We start from the raw sequence: 27,039 nt of genomic DNA, 5'->3' as shown, positions 1-27,039 counted from the left end.
ATTGGTTCGTTTCCATTCATCGTTTCTCGTCTTGTCTTTTGGTGTGGGTTTTGTTTTTGGTTTTTTTGGTGCCTTTTGTTGCTTTCTCCATTAGTGTCATCAATATGCCAATGACGCCCAACACGATGTTCAAAGAGCCTTAATTCCATAGGAGGGCTCACTTGCTTGGCACCAAGCACCATTATTGTGGTTTTCTTGACCTAGCAAGAACAACTAAAACAAACAAACCGTGCAATCTCCATTTCCTCCGAAGGAAGTTTGTCCTCGTTATATTAAGCATTAATTTAAAATAAGCCTACTCAGTAAGTAGGATTGCAGTTTAGGATTTCTTTTTAAATTGCTTTTAAACAAAAGGTGCGTTCCTTTACAATTACATTACAACAGAGGAAGCAATAATCCGCATAACTGCGAGCATAAACACACCACCAGGCAGCAGAGGAACACAAACAAGAAGACGGAAGAGGGCCCGGCTGCCGCGCATGCGCCCCGCCCCCCACCACCCCCAGTATCACGAAGCGGCCCATAATTTTGCACTTCCGGCTTTGACATCCCGTCGGTCCTGATCCGACGAAGGCGCGGTGTGTGACGTCAGCACCTTTCAGCGGATGCGGAAGAGCCGTTTGGGTCGATTTCGGCCGGCTGCGGGGACCGAGTTGCGGAAGTTAATAAGAAACTCGGGGTTGTGTTGTGGTTTTTTTTATTATTATTATTCTTTTTTAAAGAGAGAATTTTGTCTCCGCAGAACGACGGAAGGGCGAGGAGGGGGGGTGGACGAGGGAGGAGCGGAGTTTCTTGAGGAGGTGGGCGAGCGATAGGTTTCCCTTTCAGTTTCTTTTGTCCTTTTTTTTCGCTTCCCCCGCCCGCCCATCATGGCGGCCAACTCCAACCTGCAGGTGAGCGGGGCCTCGGCTTCGGGGGGGGGGGTCGCGTGAGAAAGGCACCGCCCACATTCCAAAGGGGCGGGGGGGAGAAAGCGTAACGTTCGGAGGGACGGGAGGGGGGTGAGGCGCGTTCAAGCGCCTCAATGTGGGTGGCGGGGGGACCCTGACTTGGCCTGAGTTCCACCTGTGCCCTCCGGAGTGGCTTTTACTGTGGCCCTGCTATCCCCCCCCCTCATTAACCCGGTAATAGGGAACAAGTTGCCCGACCCCCGCAGGAGAAAGCTGCTTCCCCCCCCCCACCACCTTTTTTTTGGGGGGGGGCTTCATTGGGGCCTTTACGTTGAGTATTTACGGTAATTGATTGGCCCAATGTGAGGAACGGGATTTTGCAATCCCGGGACCTTCGCTCTGATCCAGCGCTCTCTAATCCTGGATTTGTAAACCGGGAAGTTTAAAGAAGCAGGAAGGAGGAGGAGGAGGAAGAGGAGGAGACTTGAGCTAAAGGAGTGGCTGGGGAGAAAAGTGTTTCCTGAAGGAACTATAATATTACCAAGAGAGTTCAGATCCTGGATTATTAGGTTGAAGAAATTAAGGTTGAAGTTCAAATGCTTTAGGGCAATTGCCGGATGATATTATTATCCTGTTTGTTTCTGCTTTGCCAAACAGCTCAAGAAGCCTCCCTAGGTCAGAGTCGGTATGAGGGACGCAAAATTAGGAGTTTGTTCTCATTGCAGGTAGTCCTCCTCTTACAGCCGTTCGCAGAGTGACCGTTGGAAGTTAGAACGCCACTGAGGAAAAAAATGACAGGGCCATTTTTCATTCTTAGGACCGTAGCAGCATTCCCCCATGGTCATGGGATTTTACATTCGGGGGCTTGACCGTTGTTTCAGATTGATGATGGTTGCAGCATCCCAGAGTCACGTGATCCCCTTTTGCGACCTCCTGACGGGCTAAATCAGGGATGTCAAACTGGCGGCCCACGGGCCAGATGTATCACGCATAGGCCACGCCCACCCCGGCTCTGCAAAGGCAAAAAAAGTCACGATACATCATGTAACATCACGTGACGCAATTGAGTTTGACACCCGTGAGCTAAGTCAGTGGGGAAACCAGATTCACTCACAATGGTGAAGTGATTCACTTCACAAATGTGGCAAAAAAAAAAATCATAAAATGGGACAAAACTCACTTAATGAATTTCTCACTTAGCAACATAAATTTTGGGCTAAACTGGTCTAAGTCGATGACTACCTGTATGTGGGTGGAGATGTAAGGAGTATTTTTATTCATTCCTCTTCGTAATCAGTTGAAGGAAACAATTCTAACTTAACTTGATTATGCCTCTGGCTCCGTAGCATAATCGTAGTCACCTTTCTTGATTCTCATCATGTTTAATTGTTGTATTATTAAACCAAGTTATTGTTTGATTGGAGGTGTTTAACATACAGCTAAAAAGAAAAAAATGTTTATTACTAGTAGCATGGTAATGAATTAGTTACTATTTCATTAATATAACTTTTATTATAATTTATAAATGTAAAGTCTTACTTGAAAACACGGGTAAGTATGCATATACATCCTGCAAAGTGATTATTACCTTATCACAATTTTAATGTAACTATTTTTCCAATAAATAATAATTAAATACTAACAAAGTTTTTGTGTGGCATTATAAAGAAAATGTTTCCTGGGTTTTGCAAACAGATTAAAAGAATGTTGGAAACTTCAGTAGCTACTTGAAAAAAAATGTTTGCAAAGATTTTTGATACGCATTTCATGTATTATAAAGCATGAAACCTCTATGGTATTCAGGCCATGTTCAGATCAGTGAAATGTTCCTGGTCATCATAATTTTTAATCATCACTATATCCATAATATAACATGCTAGATTTGAGACAATATCTTTCCCTTAGTAATCCCTTACAGAACAGTTTATATTGCTTTCAATTGCAATGTGGGTGCTTCAGGATTCAGTATAGGTAGGAATATAAATATGGTAAATGCAAACAATTACAAAAACAAACTGTCATACTGTATGAGGCAGTGTGGATTTGATTTAAATCATGATTTAAATCACTGGTAAAAGGCTTGATTTAAATCAACTTGATTTAAATCATAATTTTTAAAGAGCAACTGTCATCTCTGTCCCGCAGCAGCTCCTCCTCTGACCCACTGTTGACTTACTGACAGTGCCAATATTGAAAAATATAATACAGCCTCATGTTACATAACTAAGCTCCATTTCATGCTGAATAAGCTAAATTTTTAATGTATCTGAAATAGAAAACTATCTTTAGATAGATTTATACTCGAAAAGCATTTTATTAAAATAAATTTGATTAAAATAAAAAAAATCTATTTAAATTAAAAAAATATTTTTTAAAAAAATCATTGATTTTTATCCACCCTGGTATGAAGTAATAAATCCTTAGGTTAGAAGAGAAAGAAAGCTTCTGCTGAAAGTTTGGGTCCTGGCAGGAATGTTTTTGTGGGATTCATAGAAAATATTGCAACATAAACAGGATACGGACATGGACACACACACACACACATAAGATTTACTTTCAATAATAGCTTAAGGCTGTTAAAAATGGAGTTGTAATGTAATCATACTATATTCTTAGGTTTATATGTTGAAAACTTATTTTAGTTAGAACAATTGACCAAATATTTTTTAATATTATATTTTTTTCTAGAAAGCAATAGACCTTGCTAGCAAAGCAGCACAAGAAGATAAAGCAGGGAACTTTGAGGAAGCCCTACGTTTGTATCAACATGCTGTGCAGTATTTTCTTCATGTTGTTAAATGTAAGAATTATACTAAATATATGTGGCTAGAAATAAACTTCATATTCTTCTCTGTTTTAGAAGCAAAAATAAATGCATTGATCTTCCTAATGGCTTTTAGAACTTTTGGGATGTTTTCTAAAACTACAGATTATCTTTACATTTTTTTAATGGCCTCAAGAAAAGGATATGGTTAATTGTTCTGGTTAGGATCCTATCCTACTGTCCCTTAAAGGATTATCTTTAAAGGTAGAAATACTTAGTAATAAATTAAAATGTTAACATATGAATTGTCATGAATTTCAGTTGAAATAAGCTCGTTAGCATTTTAAGGAAGTACTTAAGAATTTGTTGTGTAAGAGATACTTGAAGAAATGTAAATTTGGCTATCAGTGAAAGCAAAAGGCAGAAAATGGATATATTCTCTGTTGGGTGAAGAATGCCTCCCGAAGGAATTGTAAGATTAATTATAAAGAGTAAGAAAAAGCAATGAAGATAGGAAATTGACTTGAGAAAGAGTAGCAGGAGAGGGAAGGACTAAAAATGGGGGAGAAGATACATAAAGAAACTGAACACAGAAGTTCAGTTAAAAGAGGTCAGCTCATGTCATGTATAATCTGTGTTTTGTGCCTTGCTACATTTTCTGGACTATCAAAAGACCATCTAACATTTCAAGGGAAAGTTTTAGACATTTAGAAAGTTATTTAACCTTTCCTGCTCACTCCAATTCACTAGAAATAACTAAGTAATAATTTAGTTACTATTTAGTTCATTCATTTTTATCTCGTTTTATTTAGTTTTCTATAAAATTATGGGGGGGGGTTTCTCCTAAGGAAAGGTTCATTGAAGTATAGAAGCTGTAGATATTTGTTTCCTTATAGGTCCCAATCTGTTAAAAATATTCCAATCTGTTTTGTCTTTTAAGTTCAAGAACATAGCCAACATTCTTTAAAAATCAAATAATTGTTAAGCTATTCCAGAGTCCTAATTGAAAAATCAGCAAAACAAGAATAGTTTCATCACTGATAACAATTTGTAGTGCTTTAAAGAGAAAGATATTGTGTGTGTGTGTGTGTGTGTGTGGTTTAAGTAGCTATTTCTTTGAGAAGTAAAAGAATTTATTTTTATCAGATGAGGCACAGGGTGACAAAGCAAAACAAAGCATCAGAGCAAAATGTACTGAATATTTGGACAGAGCAGAAAAGCTGAAGGACTATTTGAAAAAGAAGGAGAAAACTCCTCTTAAACCAGTGAAAGAATCTGGTCCAGCTGATGAAAAAGGGTATGCCATCTTCTTAATTTATTCCAATATTTTACATTTATTCCTCTCTGTATCATGCAAAAAAAGTACTCAAAATATTGTTGGATTTTAGCAAATTATGGAAATATTACAGTATATTCTGTATTTTTATACCAGTTTTTTCTGACTCCAGTTAACTTATATATCACCGTTTTCCTTTACATAGTCATTGTACTTGTTTCTAAAATATTTGGTTCTAAGAATTATGTGCATTATGATTTCTTTTAATTTGTTCTTTCCAGAGGGGTTAGGAAATAATGAACACAGTACTGAAGACCCTGTTTTTTTTATGTATGCATGTATGTATCTGAATGGACATACATCTTAGAATCAAGGAGCAAACGGGGGGGGGGGAGGAATGGAGTCAAATATCAGTGCAGAACTTTTTGATTTTTGTTAATTAGGCCAGACTTTATTTGGATACAAACTCTTGTCAGGGGTACTTTGTAAATGGTTCCCATCTGCTGAATTGAAATCACCAGTTGAATTATATCCATTGTATCTGTTTTGGCTATCTTGGGAGGTTGGTGGGGTGGGTGGTTAGGCTTTTGGTATCGGCTCGTCTTTCCTTGTATTTTTTTTTTTAATTTGTGGTAGACTTATTGTTTCTAATAATGAAATAGTAGATATTGGATTGAATTCAGAATTAATGGCTGTTGGTTTTGTTGGATCTGTTCCAAACATGATTTAAAATCGGATGCATCTATTGTATTCAAATTAATTTTGGGCCTCAGTTCTTTTTCCTGTTGAAGGCAGAAAGACAACTTCCATGCTGTTTGGAGAGAGCTTTGTAACGACTGAACTTACTTGGTTCTTCCCTGCAGCAGCAGCTTTCCAAACTTTAACTCTCACACTTACTGGAAATCATGTTAAGATTAAATGTATATCTTCCTCAACATATTGAAAAATCTTGTATAATTTGGGGGGATGGGGTTTTAAAGAGTAAGTGGCCAGGTCAGAGTACAAATCTGCTTAAGAAAGACTAAATTACATCTGCCTATAAACAACTTTTTTGTTAATCTTTTGGTAATAATATACTTTAAAGATGTATAAGAACCTGAACTTCTGGTGTTTTTTGGTATGTTCTCTGAGGGAAGACTATTTGTGTTAGAAATGAATCAATCTTGAGCAAAAGAATCTATCTCTGTTTTAGCTGTGTGCTTTACTTACATCCAAATTAGGAATGATAGTGATGGGGAAGGAGAATCAGATGATCCTGAAAAAAAGAAGCTACAGAATCAACTTCAAGGTAGCCTTCCATGAAGCTCTTAATATTTTGAACACAAATGTTTCTATCAAGTTGTCAGATGAAGGGTGCAAGATGTTAAATAATAAGTGCACTTTCCTATCACCCTTATAATGAAGTGGATTTCATAAGTAAAAAGGCACATAGGATATTTTCAAACCTGATACATACACTCTTTTGCTTCTTGACTATTTGTAAATAGTTATTCCTTTTTCAAACAATTTTGATTTCTTACTGATCCTAGCCTTTCAGTTCTAATAATAATAATAATAATAATAATAATAATAATAATAATAATTATTATTATTATTATTATTATTATTATTTATTTCTATACCGCCCTTCTCCCGAAGGACTCAGGGCGGTGTACAGCCTATTTAAAAAAACAAGACAAAACAACGATTAAAATTTAAAATGATTAAATAGATTTGGCTCAATTTAAAACCCCAGAAATTTAAAATACCCCAATTTAAAACTATTATGTTGATAGCCCGGCCTGGCGGAACAACATAGTGAGCAAGATTATGGTTTTCTGCTGCACAATTTATCAGATTGACTAATTGACTTTGTTTGTGTGGGAAGGTTAAGGAAAATCTTCATTATGAAAATATTAAAGAATGTAAGGAAGAGCTTTTGTGTTTACTGGCATCATCCTCTGCCATCTCTTATGATGTTTTATGAGGACAATTCCATTATTTATTCATTTACTGAGGAAAAAGATTCAAAGCTACAAATCATGTGTGACAAAACTATCTGAACTTTTGCTTTCAATAGCCTCCCTTGGTCAGGAATAACTCAAACTAAAAATTTCTGATAATGGTTGATCAATCATAAATGCATATTGGCTTGGAAGAGTTTTGGCCCCTTCTCCTTTACAGAACAGTTTCAATTCAGGAATGTTGATGGGCTGCCTTGCATGAACTGGCCACTTCATAAGATTTCTATAGAATTAAGATCAGGACTTGGTCATTTCAAAACATTAACTTTTTTCTGATTTAACCACTTTTTGTTCATACGACTTGTGTGTTTTGAATTGTTCTCTTACATTTACAACATGACCATTTTCTCTGGAGCTTCAGTTCACAGATAGATATCCTGACATTTTCCTGTGGAATTTGCTGGTAGAATTCAGAATTCATAGTTCCATCAATGATAGCAAACTGTCTTGGTCTGGAGGCCCATATCATGATACTGCCAGCACCATGTTTCACAGATGGAAGAAAGTTTTTATGCTGGAATGCAATGGTTGCCTTTTATCAAACGTAACACTGCATTGATGCTAAAAAGTTATATTTTGAAACACTGTCCCAATAGTTTTCTGGATTATTGACATGGTATTTCAGAAACTGTAAATAGGCAACAATGTTCTTTTTGGAGAGTAGTGGCTTTCTCCTTGCAATCCTGCCATACACACCATTGTTCAATGTTCATTGACATTCTCAAAAGCAAGCCTTAAGTTCCTTAGATGTTATCCTAGGCAACGTCTAAGACTTCCCAAAGTATTACGTAGCTTATTCTTGGTGTGATATTGGTTGGTCGACCACTCGATGGTGACATTAAATTGCCTCGATTTGTACATGATGTGCCTGACAGTGGCCTGGTGGAGTCCAAACTGTTCGGAAATAGTTCTTTTTTTTATGTACAAAAGTCTATTACATATACCAATTGACATGCTTATCCAATATCTCTATTTATAGCTCGATTTGACATCCAATTATACCATTGACTCCAAGATATATAGTAATCTGTGTCCCCCCCGTCCTTTCAGTAACATAGTAAGTTGATCTGATTCCGCACAATTCATTATTTTCTGAATTACTACTTGTTTGGGTGGGCTAACATCTTCCAGTATTGGGCCCATGCCAATCTTGCAGCTGTTGTTATATGCAGCAGCAGGTACCATGCCATTCTATTAACATTTTCGGGTCTTATCTCTAATAAAAATACCTTAGGGTGCAATTGTATATGTTGCCCCAACATTTCATTGAGCCACTTCAGAATATTCTTCCAAAATTTCATTGTCTCTCGGGAGGTCCACCATTGGTGGAAATTTGTGCCTTCTTTAACACCACATTTCCAACAGACTGAGGGTGTTCCAGGGAACATTTTTACGAGTCTGGCCGGCGGTAAATGCCATCAATATGCCATTTTATATATATTTTCTTTATATTCTATTGACCGGGTTAATTTCACATTCTTAGTCCAAATTTCGCCCCACCTCTCAGGCTCTATTGAATAACCTAAATTCTTCTCCCAGGCATGAACCGAATTCTTTGCACCTTCCTCACCTACTTCCATAGCCATAAAGAATTTATAGCATTTAGATAACACCTTTTCATCCACCCCCAATAATATTCTATCCAAAATCTGCACCTCTCGGCTAATCCCAAGTCTCTGTCTATCTCTCATATACTTACTGCTAATTTGCATGTACATCCACCAATCTATATTCACTCTTTGTTCCTGAAGTAACAATTTAGTTTTTAACTTCCCGTTCGTATCTAATATTTCTTTGTAAATCAATTTTTTCTCCGGATTATACAGACTCGGATAGATCACAGCTTCCACAGGTGAAACCCAGAGTGGTAACTTATTATAATATGTTTTCCTAATTTCCATCCAACTCTCAATCAGGACTCCTCGCACGTGATGTTTCGTAAAATATGCTGGGGGTTTGCCTCTCTCTATTTTCTCTCTCCTATGGTGGGAGAGAGGAAATAGTTCTGTAACATTTTCCTGCCTAGTGAACATCAACAACTGTTTTTTGGAAGTGCTCAAAATTATCCTTTGTTTGAACCATGGCATCCTTCTTGTCTTATGAAGAACAGACTTCGACAGAGTATATCCAGAATTCTGTTCTTTAAATAATGTAGGAATTCCCTCTCCCCTTCCCCCACTTACCCTTGATTATCATTCTGTTAATTGAAATTCCTGACTCTAATTTCCCCTTCAAAGGAAGTTATAATCCTAGAAGTTCATATCCTTTTGCCACACCCAGATATTTAACTTTGGATCATTTTCATCAACTAATAAGCATAATGTTTTTGACTCCTTTATTTAATTTGATTGTTTGTCTAGTTTTAGGACTTGCTTGGAGAAGAAATCCCATTTTAGTTCATATTTATGCAGAAATGTTAAAAATTCAAATGCATCCACAAACCTTTTAGTATCACTGTACTATGGTCAATTGATATGAGGGGTCCTTGGTGCTCTCTGAGCTTGCATGTTTTCTTGCAGACATTTCATTACCCAAACCAGATAACATCAGTGCTAGTAAGGAGTGCAGTTTGCTGTCAGTGTATATTCTAGAACCGAGATGGCGAACCTATGGCATGCGTGCCACCTCCAGAGACTCTTAGAGACTCTTAGAGGGGCTCCTAGAGACTCCTAGAGAGGCTCTGGAGGCTGGGGACAGCAAAAAACATCACTTCCTGTCCCACCAGGAGTTGGGAAATGGGCCGTTGGGAAATGGGCCTTTGGAGGGCCTCCGAGGGAGTGAGAAAGGCTGTTTTCACCCTTCCCTGATAAATAGAGAGGATCTGGAGCCAGGTAAGAAAGAAAAACAGGCCTACCAGGCCATCGCGTGCCAGGAGCGGGTGGGGGGGGTTGCGCGTGCATGCGCAGGGCAGGGCGCATAGAATTATTGGTGTGGGCACGCACGCACGCGACTCTCCCCCGCCCCCCCTCTCCTGGCACACGATGGCAAAAAGGTTAGCCATCACTGTTCTAGAATATAAAAATAGCAAGCATCATATCAATCCTGAGCTGCAAGTGTTCTCCTTTATTAGAATTGATATGAAAATATAAAAGGGCATGGGGCTGTCTTATGGATTTCACAGCAATCTAAGGGAACAAAATAAATTTCCCCTGTTTACTTCTTGGAAGGTGAACCAACATGTCTTGGTTCACTGTGATCAAGTTAAAATTCAGATTTAAAGAAAAACATATAGGATCTTTACATTTTGGCAATCATTCAGTGAATTTGTAGTATTAGTATTGTAGAAATTTGCACTTAGTTTGGATTAGAATAGTATTTCAAGTAATGAAATAACCATAACTTGCTCACTTGTTTTTGTCTGAAGTAAACCATAAATATGCTATGGTTGAATTCTTGTATTGTCAAAAAATTTATTTCAGATTCTACTTTAAAGGAGATGTTTTGATATTTTTTTTTTTAGGGAATTATAGTATGGAATGTGGTTACCTATGGCACGGGTGTCAAACTCGATCACGTTACGTGACATATCGTGATGTATGATGACATTTTCTGCCTTTGCAGAGCTGGGGTGGGCGGGGCCTGTGCGTGATGCATCCAGCCCATGGACCACCAGTTTGACAGGCCTGACCTATATTCCTTTGCTTTACAGGTGCCATTGTCATGGAACGACCAAACGTAAAATGGAGTGATGTTGCTGGACTAGAGGGAGCAAAAGAAGCCCTCAAAGAAGCAGTAATACTACCCATTAAATTTCCTCACCTTTTTACAGGTAAAGGCAAGTGAATATGCAATCAGTGCCTTCTTGGCCTATCCTCAGGTGTTTGAGGTACAGAGTACAACTAAGGTCATTTAGCTTTCATAAGAAAGATACATGCAGTGTAAGTGAAGCAATACAGTTAAGAAATCTGTTCTCGAAGAATAATAGTTATGGCTAAGTGCAAGAATATGAATGTATGGAATTACCTGATTGGCTGTTTTTGGACTACTTAATGTTACATATCTCTATGGAATTTTGTTGCTATGTAATGGAGTAAAAATTTCAGTTCGTGTTTTTTGGTTGTATATTTGTTTTGTTCTTTATGCTAGTCATGTGACTGCTTGAATAGACTGCGCAAATTCTTGAACCAATGCCCAAGATTTGTATCTTTATTACTGAAGAACTTGCTGGATACTGGAGCTTTCCATCAAATGCATAGAACTAGTGTAATGTAGAACTCACTAAAGTGAGACTTAAGGCTGGAAACACTTAGATTAGTACCTCCCAGTCAGTTTAATTAACTATATTTGGATATAAAATAAGCTAAGCAGAGGCATTAGGTACTGACTATGTTCCTGGAAGGGAAGAATAAAAAGTGATAATATTTTTCATCATCTAAATAAAATCTTACTCTGCCCAGAAATTCTAACTACGAAAGCTATTAATCTTATTCTTTAATAGAAGTTCATAAAAAACACTCAACTTTGGTTTCGGTTTCATTGTAGAGAAGATTGGTCAACATAAAATTTGTGTAATTATATTACACAAATAAATAATCCTTGACTTACAACAGTTCATTTAGTGCCCATTTGAAGTTATAACAGCACTGAAAAAAATGACTTATGACCGTTTTTCACACGACCGTTGCAGCATCCCCATGGTCACATGATGAGTATTCAGATGCTTGGCAATTCATTCATATTTATGACGGTTGCAGTGTCCCCGGATCATGTGATCCCTTTGTGCAACCTTCTGACAAGCAAAGTCAATGAGGAAGCCAGTTTACTTAACAACCATGCTACTAACTTAACAACTGCAGTGATTCACTTAACAACTGTGGCAAAAAAAGATCATAAAATGGAGCAGAACTCACGTAACAAATGTCTCACTTAGCAACAGAAATTTTGGTCTGTTGTTGTAAGTCAAAGACTATCTGTATTTCTTGTTTTAAACCAGCCATCCCCAATCTGGTACTATTGAACTACATTGGGATAATTAATTGCAGTATTTTAGTTAGTATGGCTAACAGTATGGGTCTAATGACATTTGGGACAATTTCATTATTGTGATGAAGAACATAATGTTCCAGGGTCCGAGTTATTTTAGTATGGATGTTAATCCCCCAAGTTTTGGGATTCTGTAATTCCACTTCCAAGACAAGTGTGGCTTGGTATGTGGAATACAAGTAGCTTCTCCACTTTGTCCCTATGAGTCTCTACTTGGTGTTAGCTTTGGACAGAAAGAAATCTTGCTAAGGATGGCCATGTTTGTATGGATTGCAGTAATTCCCACAATCACACCTATGATCCAGTCTGCATTGAGTGCTGCACAGAATTCCTGTGAGAACACAGCCAAGTGACATCAGCTCTATCCAATTCACAAATGCAGCTCAACATCCTTCTCTACGATTAAGTTCTGACCTGGAATTAAATAACAAAACCACTAGGCTGACCAAGCTGTCCAGATTAAGCCTGCGCAAAAAGGGAATGCAAAAATTGCAGGATGTTTTTTGAAAAGTTTGTGACTGTACGTGCTAAATGAGCAGGGAACTTACTAGATTTTCAGAAAACATACGTATCATGTCACTCATTTATTTTTAGGGAAGCGAACTCCCTGGAGGGGGATCCTTCTGTTTGGACCTCCAGGAACTGGGAAATCCTACTTGGCAAAAGCTGTTGCAACAGAAGCTAACAATTCTACATTCTTCTCTGTATCATCTTCAGATCTTGTCTCAAAATGGTTGGGAGAGAGTGAAAAGTGAGTAGTAACTGATCAAATAATTTAAACATTTGAATCTTAGACCCATAAATAAATTTAAATAGACAACTCTTGCCTAACCTAAAATGTTCAAAGTAGATACAGAAATAATTACACTGTGGAGCAAGGTAGGCAAGCTGCCACTGATACCTGAGTAGAATTGCAATATTCTGGCATGAAGCTTCTCTTCCTCTCCCCATTCCAATTTATTATATTCAATCTATGCCGGAAATAGAAACTATGGGTATTTCTGGTTAATTTATCCTTATGAGGACTGATTCTATTGTTCTCCATCGCTCTGTCATGTATCACATGTATAATTCACAGCAGCAAGACCCATTTTATAATAGTTAACTATTTTTAAAGAATTATTCAATGACAGGTACATAAGAAGAAAAAAAATCAAGAAAAAAACCAATGTATTATCCTGAATTTCTTACTGAGGAAAAAGTAAAACTGTGGAGTTTATAAAATAATTTATACTTCTGTACAGGTGTAAAAAAAATTTGACGGCTTTGCATCTTTCATGATGCCAATTGATGGGGAAAATGCTAGGATCTAAGATATCTTGTTGGGAAAATTGAATGCAGAGCTGAATAAACAGCTAAATTAACTGATTTTTTGTCTTCTTACACTATTTAGCAAAATAATGTGCTGCTACGCTGACCAGCAATTTTCAATGTCTGATCAACATTGTCTAGATTTTGATTCAAATCTAGGCATTGTTAGAATTTTATTCTCTGCTGGAAGAGGACAAATACCATCTTCTGCTCTCCGGAGGACTACTTTCAGATAAACCGTTCCATCATATCTTCATCAGAATAAGCATTTTTGCTTTTAATTACTGGGCCCCATGTCCCCTCAACCATTCATTGTCCATATTTGTATGGACAATCCAACAGTGGAATGAACTAAATGTAAATTTTATGCAATTTTTATGTGATCGAGGGATAAGACTAGGGAATAAAAAGATGTTAGGATGATTAAATAAACATAATATCAGAAGAAAAGATGGTTTTATAAATTTCTTTTGTGGATTACTGCCCAAAACATGTGTCCTTCACAATTATATATTTTAGAAATGTTTAAGACCATCCAATTCCTATAACAACTATTTATCACAGATTATCTAACTCCTTTGCAGAAAGGATGTTTGCTCTGGTGATCATTAAAAGGTGTTCAAGAATTTGTAACTTTACAGTTTAATTTGGGAAAATGTGTATAAAGCAATTGAATGAAAGTCATTTTTATCTGAATGACTGATATCTTAACTAAAATTTAATTGCAAAAGCTTTAAATGCCTTCCTACATATGGTAGATTAACATTTTACATTAACATTTTGTACACATAAAAAGTGGTTGTCTTGCTGTGCTTTATCACTGCCTTTTACTTTAATATAATTTAAATTGTTTCCTAGGCTGGTGAAAAATCTATTCCAACTGGCCAGAGAAAATAAACCTTCAATTATCTTCATTGATGAAATCGATTCTTTATGTGGTTCCCGAAGTGAAAATGAAAGTGAGGCAGCTCGGAGAATTAAAACAGAGTTTTTGGTTCAGATGCAAGGTAAGATTATTAAAGTACTTTTAATACTTGATTACTTGATTAGAGTACTTTAAAGCATGAGTGTATATTACATAATGACTATAAAATACAGTGGTGTTTAATGAGACTACATGCATCAGTGTGTTTAATATATAATATGTGGAGCTGAAAGTTTTATGGTATATTTTGTAACTACTTTATGAAATATATTCTACTAATGGGCACTTATTAAATTCATTTGTTTTTTTAGGAGTTGGAACAGACAATGAAGGAATTTTGGTTCTTGGAGCTACAAATATCCCTTGGGTTCTAGATTCTGCCATAAGGAGGAGGTAAAGAATTAACTTCTCTCTTATGGTTTGAGCCAGAATGGCTCATGTTTCAGAGCAATTTGGACTGGAAAACTGATTTTACATCACAGTTAAAGCATTTCCTTGTTTATGTAAACAGCAGATTTTTTGACATCAGCATAAATGGTGTGTTATTTTATCAATATCAAAAAAGGGCACCAGGGTAGCATCATCATTATTATTATTATTATTATTATTATTATTATTATTATTATTATTATTATTATTTCAATTTATATACCGCCCTTCTCCTATTGGACTCAGGGCGGTGCACAGCCAAGGATAAAAAACATACCAATACAAAATTTAAAATCAATTAAAAGAATTATAAAGCTTTGGCCCACAATTTAAAACAATCCAATTAACGTTACATTCTTATAATAAATAGCAATAGCCCTTAGACTTACGTGCCACTTCACAGTGCTTTACAGCCCTCTCTAAGCAGTGTACAAAGTCAACCGATTTAATTAATTAAATTTAATTAATTAAATTTATATGCCACCCCTCTCCGAAGACTCAGGGCGGCTGTTGGCCCCAACAATCTGAGCCTCATTTTACCTACCTCAGAAGGATGAAAGGCTGAGTCAACCTTGAGCCAGTGAGAATTGAACTGCTGGCAGTTGGCAGTAAGAAGAATGAGCCTGCAATACTGCATTCTAACCATTGTGCCACCACAGTGCAAGGATAGAACACTTTGTTCCATTTAACAGGAAAATTTCTCTATTAAAAACATTATTTTCGCATAACAGGAAGCAGTGACTAAAAGAAAACTAGGACTGAAGCTCAAACTTGGCAAATAATACTGGAAATATTCTGCCTTAATTCTTATTCCCAGTTCTGGTTGCTGATCCAGGAATGTTATACCCCAAGCGACTCCTTAGATTTAGTTCTTTATTTGCTGTCTTGCAAAAATTGTGTTGATAACTTGTTTAATTTAGATTAATAAGAGGGACGTGACCGTCAGTTCATTATTTGAAATGTGTATTATGGGCATGGATAAGAGTTAATATTTCTGATTTTTTTAAATAAGGTTTGAGAAGCGGATTTATATTCCCTTACCTGAAGATCATGCAAGAGCTTCAATGTTTAAGCTTCATCTTGGGACTACTAAAAATACCTTGTCTGAATCAGATTATCGGGAACTTGGAAAGCGAACTGATGGCTATTCAGGGGCTGATGTTAGCGTCATAGTGCGTGATGCTCTAATGCAACCAGTTAGGAAAGTTCAATCAGCAACACATTTTAAAAAAGTGAGTAGCTGGATTTCTTTTTTCTTTTTTTTTTTGTCAAGAATAACAAAAATACTGCCTAAGGGACCTGTTTTCTGATTCCATGTCTCTGAAATGCAGCATGAACTCAAGATTTCCTCATCTCAATCTAATTTTTTAAAGTTTATTTCAGTTTTAAGAATTAGGGCCTGTTTCTAAATCTCAGATCTCTTGGGAGAGGAACTGTTGGAGATGCTAATGAGAAAGTTAAATAAAATATCCTGCCTTGCCCAACCTCTCTATCTACTACCTCTTAGTTCTTTTACTACTACTATTATAGGGGTATGTTTGGTTTGGAAATATATTAGTGTTTACTAGTTTTGGCAATGTACAATGGCATAGTACAAAGATGGCAGAGAGGTTGATACCAATATATACTAATATATACCTGATTTACTTTTAATAGCAATAGCACTTAGATTTATATACCGCTTCATAGTGTTTTTACAGCCCTCTCTAAGTGACTTTACAGAGTCAGCATACTGCCCCCAACAATCTGGGTCATTTTACCCACCTTGGAAGGATGGAAAGCTGAGCCAACCTTGAACCTGGTGAGATTTGAACTGCTGAACTGCAGCTGGCAGTCAGCTGAAGTAGCCTGCAGTACTGCACTCTTAACTACTGCGCCACCTCACCTCTTAAGCTTAAAACTGAAGTTTAATCAAAATGTCCCTGGTTAGATTGGAATGACTTTTAAAATTTGTTCCATTCTTCAATAAATTTATTTCTAATATTATTGAGCATTACAATATTACTACCCCATGTGGGAGAAAGCGTATTTTCCAACCTATTCTTCCATTTCCAGCATTTTGGGGGGAAAAGAGCTATTCATTTAGCAAATATGACTTGAATGGCAATAAAACATCTTGTACCAGTTTTCTCTAAGTATAACATTTGAGGTGTTCTTGATGTTATTCTTCCACTGAAATTGTTCCATATCTACAACTATATTCATATTTTGTTTGTATTTAATAATAACAGATGTTTACCTCTTTCGGTTCAACTGAGTTCTATGTAGTAGATTGTACCTTAACAGAAATTGCTAAATGTTCACTATTAAATGTTCAGAATGAATTAGAAGATTTTCAAGTTCAGTTAAATTCTGAACAGTCTCCCTCACTTCCACGGTTTTCTTGTTGCAATGCTGCTGATTTGAGAATATTGAAAATAACTGAATGTGGAAGAGTTTTGTATAACAAAAGACTCAAAAGTCTTTTGAATAACAAAAGTAACAAAAGACTCTTACTCTATTAATAATAACGTATTGTAAAGTACACAATTGTCTCTCTATCGAGCAATTTTTTTATTTTTCAATTGTTCATAAAAGTAGACATTCAGCAAGGAACCAGAAGCGATAAGTCTAGGTTTATTATTTCTTATATTTAACAAATGTAAGAAAGTTCTTCATGTACCATATTTCTTGGAGTATAAGATGCCTCAGACTATAAGAGACTTTTTTGGGGAAGAAAACAAGAAAAAAAAATCTGCCTCCCAGCAATTTGCCTCATTGCAGCAAAGGCAATCCCTGCAGCCTGAAACAGCTGATGGTCAGGAGGCCGATCCAACCGACAATCAGCTGCTTGTGCTAATGAGGCTGAGCTGAAACTGAAACGGGCTGTTTGCTGCAAGGAGACAAATGCTGGGAGCCAGAGGCCAAAGGATGGAGGCCGGCAGGTGGTCGGGGCTACATTCAGTGTATAAGACGCATCCAAATTTTCACCCTTTGGGGGGGGGGAGTGTGTCTTATACTCCAAAAAATACGGTATATCAACCGACATATATCTGCGGACTCTGTAGAAGGTCTTCTTTCCATTTTGAAGCCTATATGACACAATTGGCATAATAATATGATCAGCTAGGCCACCTCATTTCTTTTTGTAGATTGCTGATTGTTGAATCTAATCCTTGGCTTTTTATTTGACCATATACTTCTGTGTTATAATTATCTATACCTTGTTATCAATAGGAGTTGGAATAATACGAAATTTTTAAAAAAGTCTTGGTAAAAATATTGAACTTTTTGCCGCAAGTTTTCTTAACCAGGACAAATGTAATTTCTTTCATTAAGATCAAATGAGTTACATAATGTGTTTCCAAACTGGTAAATAGTTGTTCTTGAATAGGGTTTTGTTTTTTTGTCAGAGAGTTCTGTATATTTAATCTTTTTATCAATAATGTTAAAGCTGGTTAGACAAAAGATTAAAAGTAATTTTTGTATTTGTTTTGTTACTATTTTTGTCAAAGAGATTTCTATATATTCAATCTTTTTAGGAGCAGTGTTAAAGCTGGTTAGACAATGATGTTACACCTGTATCGATTAACTAACTATTATTCTTCTTAATTGTATACACCTCAAAATATTTTCAGTTCTGACCTCAAAATTCTTGTTTGTTTCAAAGGTGAAAGGACCATCGCTATCAGATCCCAATGTTCTAGTAGATCTCTTAACCCCATGTTCTCCAGGGGAACCCAATGCCATTGAAATGACATGGATGGAGGTACCAGGAGATAAGCTTCTGGAACCTGTTGTTTGTATGGTCAGTATTTATTTACTATGAATGTTTTGACTTTGGCCTGCTGTAGCATCTTAGAATAAAGATCACAGATTCAATCAGGGCCTATTTTCAGAAATCTCAAATATCTTCTAAATACTTATGGACTGCCAAAAGTGGTATGACAGATTGCAAAGCATGCCTGGCTCAGAACAAATGGAACCCTATACTTATCCTGATAAACCCTGCACAGACTGAGCACCTCCCTCTTGTGTTTTGGTGCATGTCCTTTTTTATATCTGAAAATCAAGAACTTTTGTGTATGTTTGTCATTCTGTATCAATTTATAAATCCTAATGGCTACTATTCTAGCTCACAATCACCCTATAGACAAACTTTGAAGCTGGGTGTCAGGTTCCAAGTAATGCATCCTTCACAAATTGAACCCTGAGGCATTCTTTTTCTCAAAGCACAAATTTATTTAGATACACCATATTGGGACTAACTAGTGAAAAGCCAGTACTAAAGTTCCCGGGCTTTTCACATCAGTATAAGTTTCAGTTTTATCAAGTTTCCAAAACAATCAGTCACATTGTCCAACCAAGATGGGAACTGGTTGCTTGGTAACTTCTCTCATCCTCCTCCAGTCAGCGAGCCATTGGAATATACATGACTCATTGGCTAGTTATGCTGTGGATGCTGAAGGCTCCAAGCTATGTCAAACTGAATTAACGTTAGAACACTCCAGGACACAAACAATCTCACACCCACTTAAAATCCAGGCTTGACACTGAGGTTATTATTACTATTATTTTAATTAAAATTCATGACTGTGAGCATATTTAATAATCCTGCCTCCTGTTTCCCTACCATAACAATCTTTGAGCTGATTTGAGCGAGAGAGAGAATGACTGAGTTACACAGATAGTTTTCATGCCTAAAGTAGGCCTAGAATTCAGTGTCCTGTTTCTAGGCCAACACCTTTACCACTATACCAAACTGGTTCTTTATATTACATACAGTGCATGTTTATGCATAAGTACATAGGAACATATTGTGTCAAAGTAGATAACAATCATTTAACTTAGTTGCTCTGATTTATCAGTAATTCAAGATTCAAAATGAAGTCTTTGAGTCTTTGAAAATGCTAATAATTGAACTGAAAATCTTTTTTACACAAATCAGGTATGGTACCAGATAAGGTTTTTTTAAATTGTATGGTGTAATTTATGCATAATATTAAATTATTAAGCATTATTATACTTAATAATTAAGAATTCTCAGAATTCTAATTCTCGGAATTCTGTTCTGGAATTCTGAGTTAACCTTAAAACTTAAATGATTCGTGAATTTTTGCTATCAGAAAGCTTCTAAAGATTGAATATTAAATATGGGATGTAATAATGTAGGCCAAAGAAGATTAATAATTCAAGATTCTTACTCAAAAACCTACTGCATTGTTATTTAGAATTAAGTTTCTTGCATAGCAACTCAACACTGTGATGTGGATTTGTAATAAGCTATGCAAATTATCCAATCTGCAATGTAATTTTCAGTTTCTGTTGAAAATATTTGTGAAATGTAGCCCTCATCCACAGAAAGATTTTCTACCTTTGGCTTATGGCATAATAAGTTTCAGGATCCCAATTAAATTATGGCTTAATGTGTTGTATGAACTCAGTGATTTAATTTCCTCAACTAGAATTACAGTCATATGCAAAAGTAAGTACACCCCACTGATTTTTTTAACTTTTTCAATATATTTAAATATACAGATATTTGATCATTTCAAGAATAGTAATAGATAAAGGAGATATAATAAATATGTAAGAGCCGTGGTGGTTCAGTGGTTAGAATGTAGTATTGCAGGCAAACTCTGCCGACTGCAGGCAGTTCGATTCTCACCGGCTCAAGGTTGACTCAGCCTTCCATCCTTCTGAGGTAGGTAAAATGAGGACCCAGATGATTGGGGGCAATAGGCTGACTCTGTAAACTGCTTAAGGAGGTCTGTAAAGCACTGTGAAGCAATATATAAGTCAATGTGCTAGTGCTATGTACCATTTACATTTTGTAATCCATGGTATAGATAAAAATAAATGCATAACCAAGCATTTCAGTGGATTGCTATACAGGTAGTCCTCAATTTATTACTGTAATGGAGCCTGCCCATCACAATTATAATTCATGACGGTGGTAAACAAGGCAGCTCATGTGTCCAAATTGATTTTACAGCCTTTTTTTAGTGGTTAGGCAAATGCTGCAGTCATTAAGCAAACCAGTAGTTTGCTATGATGGCAAAGCCATCATAAAACACAGTCATGGGACCGTGCAAACAGCCATAAATGCAGCTCGGTTTCCAAGAACCCAAAGTTCAGTCACTTGGAGTGGGGGGATGACCATTCTAACTTCGAATACAGGTCATAAGTATCCCCAGATGGGACCATGGTAAATTTGAACGATCACTATGCAACCAGTAGCAAGTGACTAACCATACTTTTTCATATGACTGTATCTGTCATGAATTAAAAAGTATCATTATCAGTTCATTCACCTTAACACAAAGGAATAGTTTCCTTGAACACAAGTTATTTACAATATGAGCTCTTGGCTTATAAAAAGGCCTGCAGTCATACTTGACGACTTCTAAGCAAGTAATAGTATGCTTCTCTCAAAAGTGGGAAAATGAATATGTATTATAATTTTAGTTACCAAAACATTATGCTTCGGTAGGTGACAGCACTTGGCTGATATTATCAGGGCTCCAAGTGGTTTAATACTTGGATGGAAGAAGACTTGCAACTACCAGAGCTGTAGGCTGCACTGGGAAGTTGAAAAATACCCTAGAAGAGGGCAGAAGGCAAGTTTCTGATCTAATGTTGCTAAACAGCTGCCCACAAAGTCTCCAGGCATCATTGTTGACTAAAGGAGACCTTGCCTTTTACAAAGGTGATCGGTGAGTAGGAGCTGCCCTCTAGCAAAACAACTCAACCTTCTTAATAACTTGACCCAAATCCAGGATTTATCTCTTGCTTGATTATATATCCAGATAATAGTTATTGCACAAGCAAACAAACACTATAACTTTAGATGCTATTTACAAGATTTTTTTAAAATAGTGGCCCGATTTAAGAATTTTTTTTTCTTCTATATAAAAATTTAAACTTCCAATGTTAAAAAGTAGCTTAAGTAATTTTATGTGATAAAACATTGAACTAAATCTAGACCAAAGCTAGGTTCATATGCTGTATTAGTTCAAAATCCAATTTGTTTTCCAGTTGCTTCACATATTGCATGAATCCATCTAATTATTGTGTGTGTTTGTGTGTGTGTGTGGTGTGTATCTTGATGCTTAAGCAATTATGGCTTAGTATAATGTTCCAATTTAAATCAAAGTTAGCCCTTCTAAGGCAGATCAATCTAACGTCCTCTTGGCATCCTCTTAAGTATACCTAAGCTTTCAAATAAAGTTTCTGGAACCTAATGGAAATGATAAATAATGGTTCTCATTTTATATACATATGTATATGTATGACCAGGGGGGCCTTCGCACAAGTACGCCTTGTGCGCCAGTTGCACCCTTTCCTAGACCGGGATGCCCTTGCCACGATCACTCATGCCCTTGTTACTTCTCGGTTGGACTACTGTAACGTCCTCTACATGGGGCTGCTCTTGGGATGCACCCGGAGGCTGCAGCTAGTCCAGAACGCAGCCGCGCGGGTTGTTATGGGGGCTTCTCGTTACTCCCGTGTGACACCTCTCCTGCGTGAGCTGCACTGGCTACCGGTGGTCCTTCCGGTCCGTTTTAAGGTGCTGGTGCTCACCTATAAAGCCCTACATGGCTTAGGCCCGGGGTACCTGCAGGATCATCTCCTGCCATCCTCCCATCATCCTGTGCTCTCTCATAGAGCGGGCCTCCTCAGGGTGCCGTCAGCCAGACAATGTTGGCTGGCAACCCCCAGGGGGAGAGCGTTCTCTGTGGGAGCGCCGACCTCTGGAATTGGCTGCCCACGGCCTTAGGACGGCCCCTGACCTCCTCTCCTTTCGCCGCGGATTGAAGATGTGGCTCTTTCATCAAATGGGCTGATCCGCAGGGGTGATTTTTAAATAATTTTAATCAATTTTAATTGGATTTTTAATATAATTTTTGTTCCGTTCTTTTGTAAGCCGCCCTGAGTCCTTCGGGAGAAGGGCGGCATATAAATTACACACACACATACATACATACATACATACATACACACACTAACTAACTAACTAACTAACTAACTAACTAACTAACTAACACTAAGCATCTATTGAGACAGTGGCACCAAGCTAGAAATTGGGAGATCATCAGTCCTTGCCCTGCCTTGGGCACAAAACCAGTTGGATATCTTAGTCTACTCACTCCCTCTCTAGGAGGAAGACACTAGCAAATGTCTTTTGAAAATGCTGCCAAAAAAACCTCTGGTGATTGCCGAGGGACAAAGCCGATTCGAAGGCTCACCCTTCCCCAAAGAAAAACCATATAGAGAGTTTAAGTAAAGAAGCAGATGTAACATTTAATTTGAAGCAAGAGCTTCAAATACAGGGTACAAAATTACCAGTGCAAACAGTGCTTTAGAGCTCAATAGAAACTTTCTGAACTCTTATCTACCTTAAAAAAGTACTGCTGATCCATAGCAAGATGATGGCCTATTTTATGTTTTTTAAATTACGAGCACAGAGTGATCTTTCTGTGCAGGAATGTAATTTAATGTACTAGTTTGAAGCATTCATAGGCACATAATTTAATCTCCTAGGTGTGACACTAGCATTGTTTTTTAAAGGGCCGGGCATTCAAAAGTGGATTTTGCATTTCTATGCAGAGGCTGCAGATTTGAATCACCTTTGGGTTCCCTAAGTTACCTGTCATATACTTTTGTTTCCCATTCAATCAGCAGACCTGCTCTGCCAGGAGAAATATCCTCTCCCATTGAGGTTGCATGACACATAACAATAATCTCACCAACCCAAGGCCACCACCTCTCTTTTCAAAACTTGTTCAGAAAAACAGAAGCTGTTTTAAACAATGACGAGAAAGATTTTCTTCATTGACTACAAATGTATTTTGATTTCATCTTTTAAGAAGCTAACTTAAGCCATTGAGGGGTTGTTTATCTAATCTCCCTATTACATTTCTGCAGTTACTTCTTCACTTAACTTTGTTTGCCATAGAATTTAAGTATCCGTAGTGAAATATCCCGTAGTTATTTTATTTTCCTATAAATCTGCATTTTGAAACCTTTCTCTAGAGTACTTTAAAATTCTGAGTTAAGGAAGAATAAAATCTACAACTCTTTGGGTTGTAACATACAAAGTAGTAAAGCATTGTGAAATGTGAATGGTGGTTGGAAATGTTTAGGCTGTATATATAAGTAAGTACTTGAAAATAAACCACTTAAGGGAACCTTGCTTCTGCGTAGAGGCAGAGACCTCTGCTGTTAAATTTTAATCAATAAAATCATTTTACATCAGTGCATTCCTTCTAAGTACAGATAGTCCTCGACTTAAAACCACAGTTGAGCCCAAAATTTCTGTTGCTAAGTGAGACATTTGTTAAGTGAATTTTGTCCTATTTTACGAGTTTTCTTGCCACAGTTGTTAAGTGAATCATTGCAATTATTATGTTAGCAACATGGTTAGTTCTCAACTTAAGAAAATAGTTGAGTCCAAAATTTATGTTGCTAAGCGAGATAGTTAAATGAGTTTTGTTCCACTTTGTGACCTTTCTTGCCACAGTTGTTAAGGGAATCATTGCAGTTATGTTAGTAACACAGTTGTTAAGTGAAACTGGCTTCCACATTGATTTTGCTTGCCACAAGGTTGCAAAAGTGATCATATGACTCTGTGACACTGCAAGCATCATAAACATGAACCAGTTGCCCAGCACCTGGATTTTGATCATATGGCCATGGGGATGCTGTAATGGCCATAAGTGTGAAAAACAGTCTGCATCACTGTTGTAACTTTGAATAGTCACTAAATGAACAGTTGTAAATCAAGGCCTACCTGTTACTGGTAATACAAAGCAGATGTGATATCTTTCATGGTATCTTGTATTGCTAAATTTCCAATAATATTGTTAGATTTCTGATTCGTGCTAATTATTTGAACAATTGTGAAAAAACCGGTTAGAAATGTTAGAGATTTCTTAGTTTTTATAGCTTCTTTTGGTTCCTTCTCCCATGCCATAACTCATGTAATTGTGGTGTGTGTGCTATCTATATGAATATGTGTGATGGAGAAATGTGCAGCTTTTAACTCTCCTTTCATTTATGCGCAGGGTGATATGCTGAGATCACTAGCCAACACAAAACCAACGGTAAATGAGCAGGACCTGGAAAAACTAAAGAAGTTCACAGAAGATTTTGGACAGGAAGGCTAATCCAAACAGCTCTCTAATCCTATTATTTCTTTATTTGGCATTATTGCCTCTATGTTGCCAATAAATAGATTGCTCATTCCTTCTTTTGCATATGAACTAAAGAGCCTCTTGCAAAGATCTTCAGGCTTATGTGTATCACTTCCCAAAAATATCTATTAAATGTCATTTACTGGGAGCACGATAATAGGACTTGTTGGCAAAAAAAATAATAATGGACAAATGTGGTATATATATATTTAAACATTTGACAGCCCCTTTGGAGAATTTCTCAGTAAGAAATAATATATGCTACCCCTAGTCAGAAGTATTTATAAGCTCCTATTGGCCTAAAAAATACTTCCAAGAGTATTTTTTTTAAACTGAATTCTATTTGGTTGTCAAGTGTTGATTTTTATAATTGGTGAATTTGCTTGCAAAACAAATGTTCTCTCTTGAATTATCATCTGGAACTTGGTAATCATATGATTAAAATGTTCCGATCAATACAGTCAATACTTAACTGAGTGCAGAATTGAAGTTCTGATTATTATTATTTTTATTTCTGCAATATGGTATTGCCTTAAAAACATCAAGCATTGTTCTGAATAATTCACAGACACTGTGCAACCTACCAGAGAATAGACTTGAAATGTAAATAGTGTGTGAGACAATTTCTCTTCCTGTCTGGTTTCATCTTGCTTTATTCTCTGTAGGAATTTAAATCAAGCAAGGGACATATTCTATTAAAATTCCATGGAGAAATCTGAAATCCACGTTTTTAGCCAGCCATTGCTTGACAGAAGTTATTTTCTGAACTGACCTTCATTTTGAAAGACGTTCTTGGAACAACGTGCTAAACAGCCTGAACTTCCCAAGGATGCTCAGGGGAGATGCTGTTTTTCAAGATCTACCTTTAAAAAATTAGAAAGAAAATCTATATTGTTAGTTTAATAGATAAACTATATTAAGAATTAAGCACAGTGCATGTTTTGTTCCCAAAGCCTTTTGTTAAAAAGTATGCATTTTAAAGAAATTCTTAATGTGATCTATAATATTACAGCAGCCAGTTTCAACATCACATTAAAAAAAGTTTTACTGAACCTCAGGCTTAAAGTCTTCCTCCTTCCATATAATATAACGGAAGGTACAGTTACAAGTTTCTTGCTTCTGGATTACTTTTAACTGCAGTTTGCCTTGTCATCCAAAATCAACCAATTATAATTAATCTTATACATGCTTTAAAATAAGCAAGCTTAAAACCATGGATAATGAAGCTCCTTATTAAATATGCCAGAGTTAAAATTAATCAGAATTTAAGATTCAAGAAACATTAGCCTCTGGTTAATAAGAAGCAGAAACTTCCAAAATTTTGGCCAGGGTTGTAAGGGAGGAAAAGGAAATATGCAAATCCAGGACATTGTTCTCATCATATCAAATTGTGTTCAAATGCAGCCATGACAGCACTGAATTTGTGCCTTGGAATTTTGCCCTGGTTGTAGATAAGCGAGTGCTGTAATATCTGTGTAACACAAATTACATTTCTGTTATGGAAATGTATCTTGTAGATGCTTATGTGTTGGAAATTTATGTGTAAAGTACTATATGGTCATCTTAGAGGTTTTATTTCTCATGTCTATATTTTGTGTACTTTCTAAAATCATAGGAATGGTTGAACTGATGAAATAAGTTGCAAGATACCATTAGTTTACATTTCTAATGTTAGAATCATATATACCTTTATGTTAAATATATGGACTATTTTGCTCAATATGACTTTGCAAATTATACTTCGAAATCTCTGGAAAGGAACTTTTGAGAACATGTCCAAGTTGTTAAAGTCATGTACATTATCATCATGTCATTTTGTCAGATCTGTTTACTATCCAGTTTATGCATTTATTTATTGCCTTTATACCCTGCCTTTTCTCTGGGAACTCAAGCCAAAGTGCAAGGATCACATTTCATAATATCCCATGAACAACCCTGTGAGGTAGATTGTGCTGAAAGAAATGATTGGCCCCAAATCGCCCAATGAATTCCATGTAGAGTGGGATTTTGAACCTGAGTCTTCCTAATCTATGTCCTACCATTTTTCCTTCAATTTTTCACAGCTTGCTTCCTGTGCCTGTTGCAATATATTTGTTTTGAAAAATATAAGGTCTTGAAAACAGCTATAAAATTTCATAAAGATTCACTACAGTACTGCTATATGTGCATATTTACTAAATATTCAGCACTTTTACCATGGAAACTGTAGGTCACCAAAGTTCTCAAATGATATAAAATCTAAACTAAAATAAATTTGGTATTAAATATGTATTTATGATAAAA

At 36.6% G+C, this 27,039-nt stretch overlaps 1 protein-coding gene across 2 annotated transcripts; it reads left to right on the top strand.

Annotated features, from left to right (window-relative positions):
- The first annotated feature begins 504 nt into the window (after positions 1 to 504).
- On the top strand, positions 505 to 27,039 carry VPS4B (vacuolar protein sorting 4 homolog B). Of its 2 annotated transcripts, none has more exons than XM_034432944.3 (11): positions 505 to 893; positions 3,579 to 3,690; positions 4,801 to 4,951; positions 6,151 to 6,218; positions 10,583 to 10,702; positions 12,511 to 12,667; positions 14,086 to 14,234; positions 14,464 to 14,545; positions 15,594 to 15,813; positions 18,231 to 18,368; positions 24,628 to 26,564. In XM_034432944.3, exons 1-11 carry the CDS (start codon positions 870 to 872, stop codon positions 24,727 to 24,729), a joined length of 1,323 nt encoding a protein of 440 aa, XP_034288835.1. In that variant the 5' UTR covers positions 505 to 869; the 3' UTR covers positions 24,730 to 26,564. The 2 variants fall into 2 exon arrangements, with proteins under 2 accessions (XP_034288835.1, XP_087746387.1); XM_087890261.1 differs by lacking the exon at positions 505 to 893 and adding an exon at positions 978 to 1,615 and having other exon boundaries at positions 24,628 to 27,039.

The sequence above is a fragment of the Pantherophis guttatus genome, chromosome 3 (assembly GCF_059756535.1).
Source record: "Pantherophis guttatus breed Tessera chromosome 3, ASM5975653v1, whole genome shotgun sequence".
Classification (NCBI taxonomy): domain Eukaryota; kingdom Metazoa; phylum Chordata; class Lepidosauria; order Squamata; family Colubridae; genus Pantherophis; species Pantherophis guttatus.
Note: the sequence above shows the minus strand (reverse complement) of the source record. Positions and strands in the feature narration are given on the sequence as shown.

Bases quoted from the DNA above. Each gene is read 5' to 3' on its own strand.
- VPS4B (XM_087890261.1), top strand. From the start codon at position 1,508: ATGATATTATTATCCTGTTTGTTTCTGCTTTGCCAAACAGCTCAAGAA. The intron at 4,952-6,150 runs GTATGCCATCTT...CATCCAAATTAG, and splicing joins GGTCCAGCTGATGAAAAAGG to GAATGATAGTGATGGGGAAG. The intron at 10,703-12,510 runs GTAAAGGCAAGT...ATTTATTTTTAG, and splicing joins ATTTCCTCACCTTTTTACAG to GGAAGCGAACTCCCTGGAGG.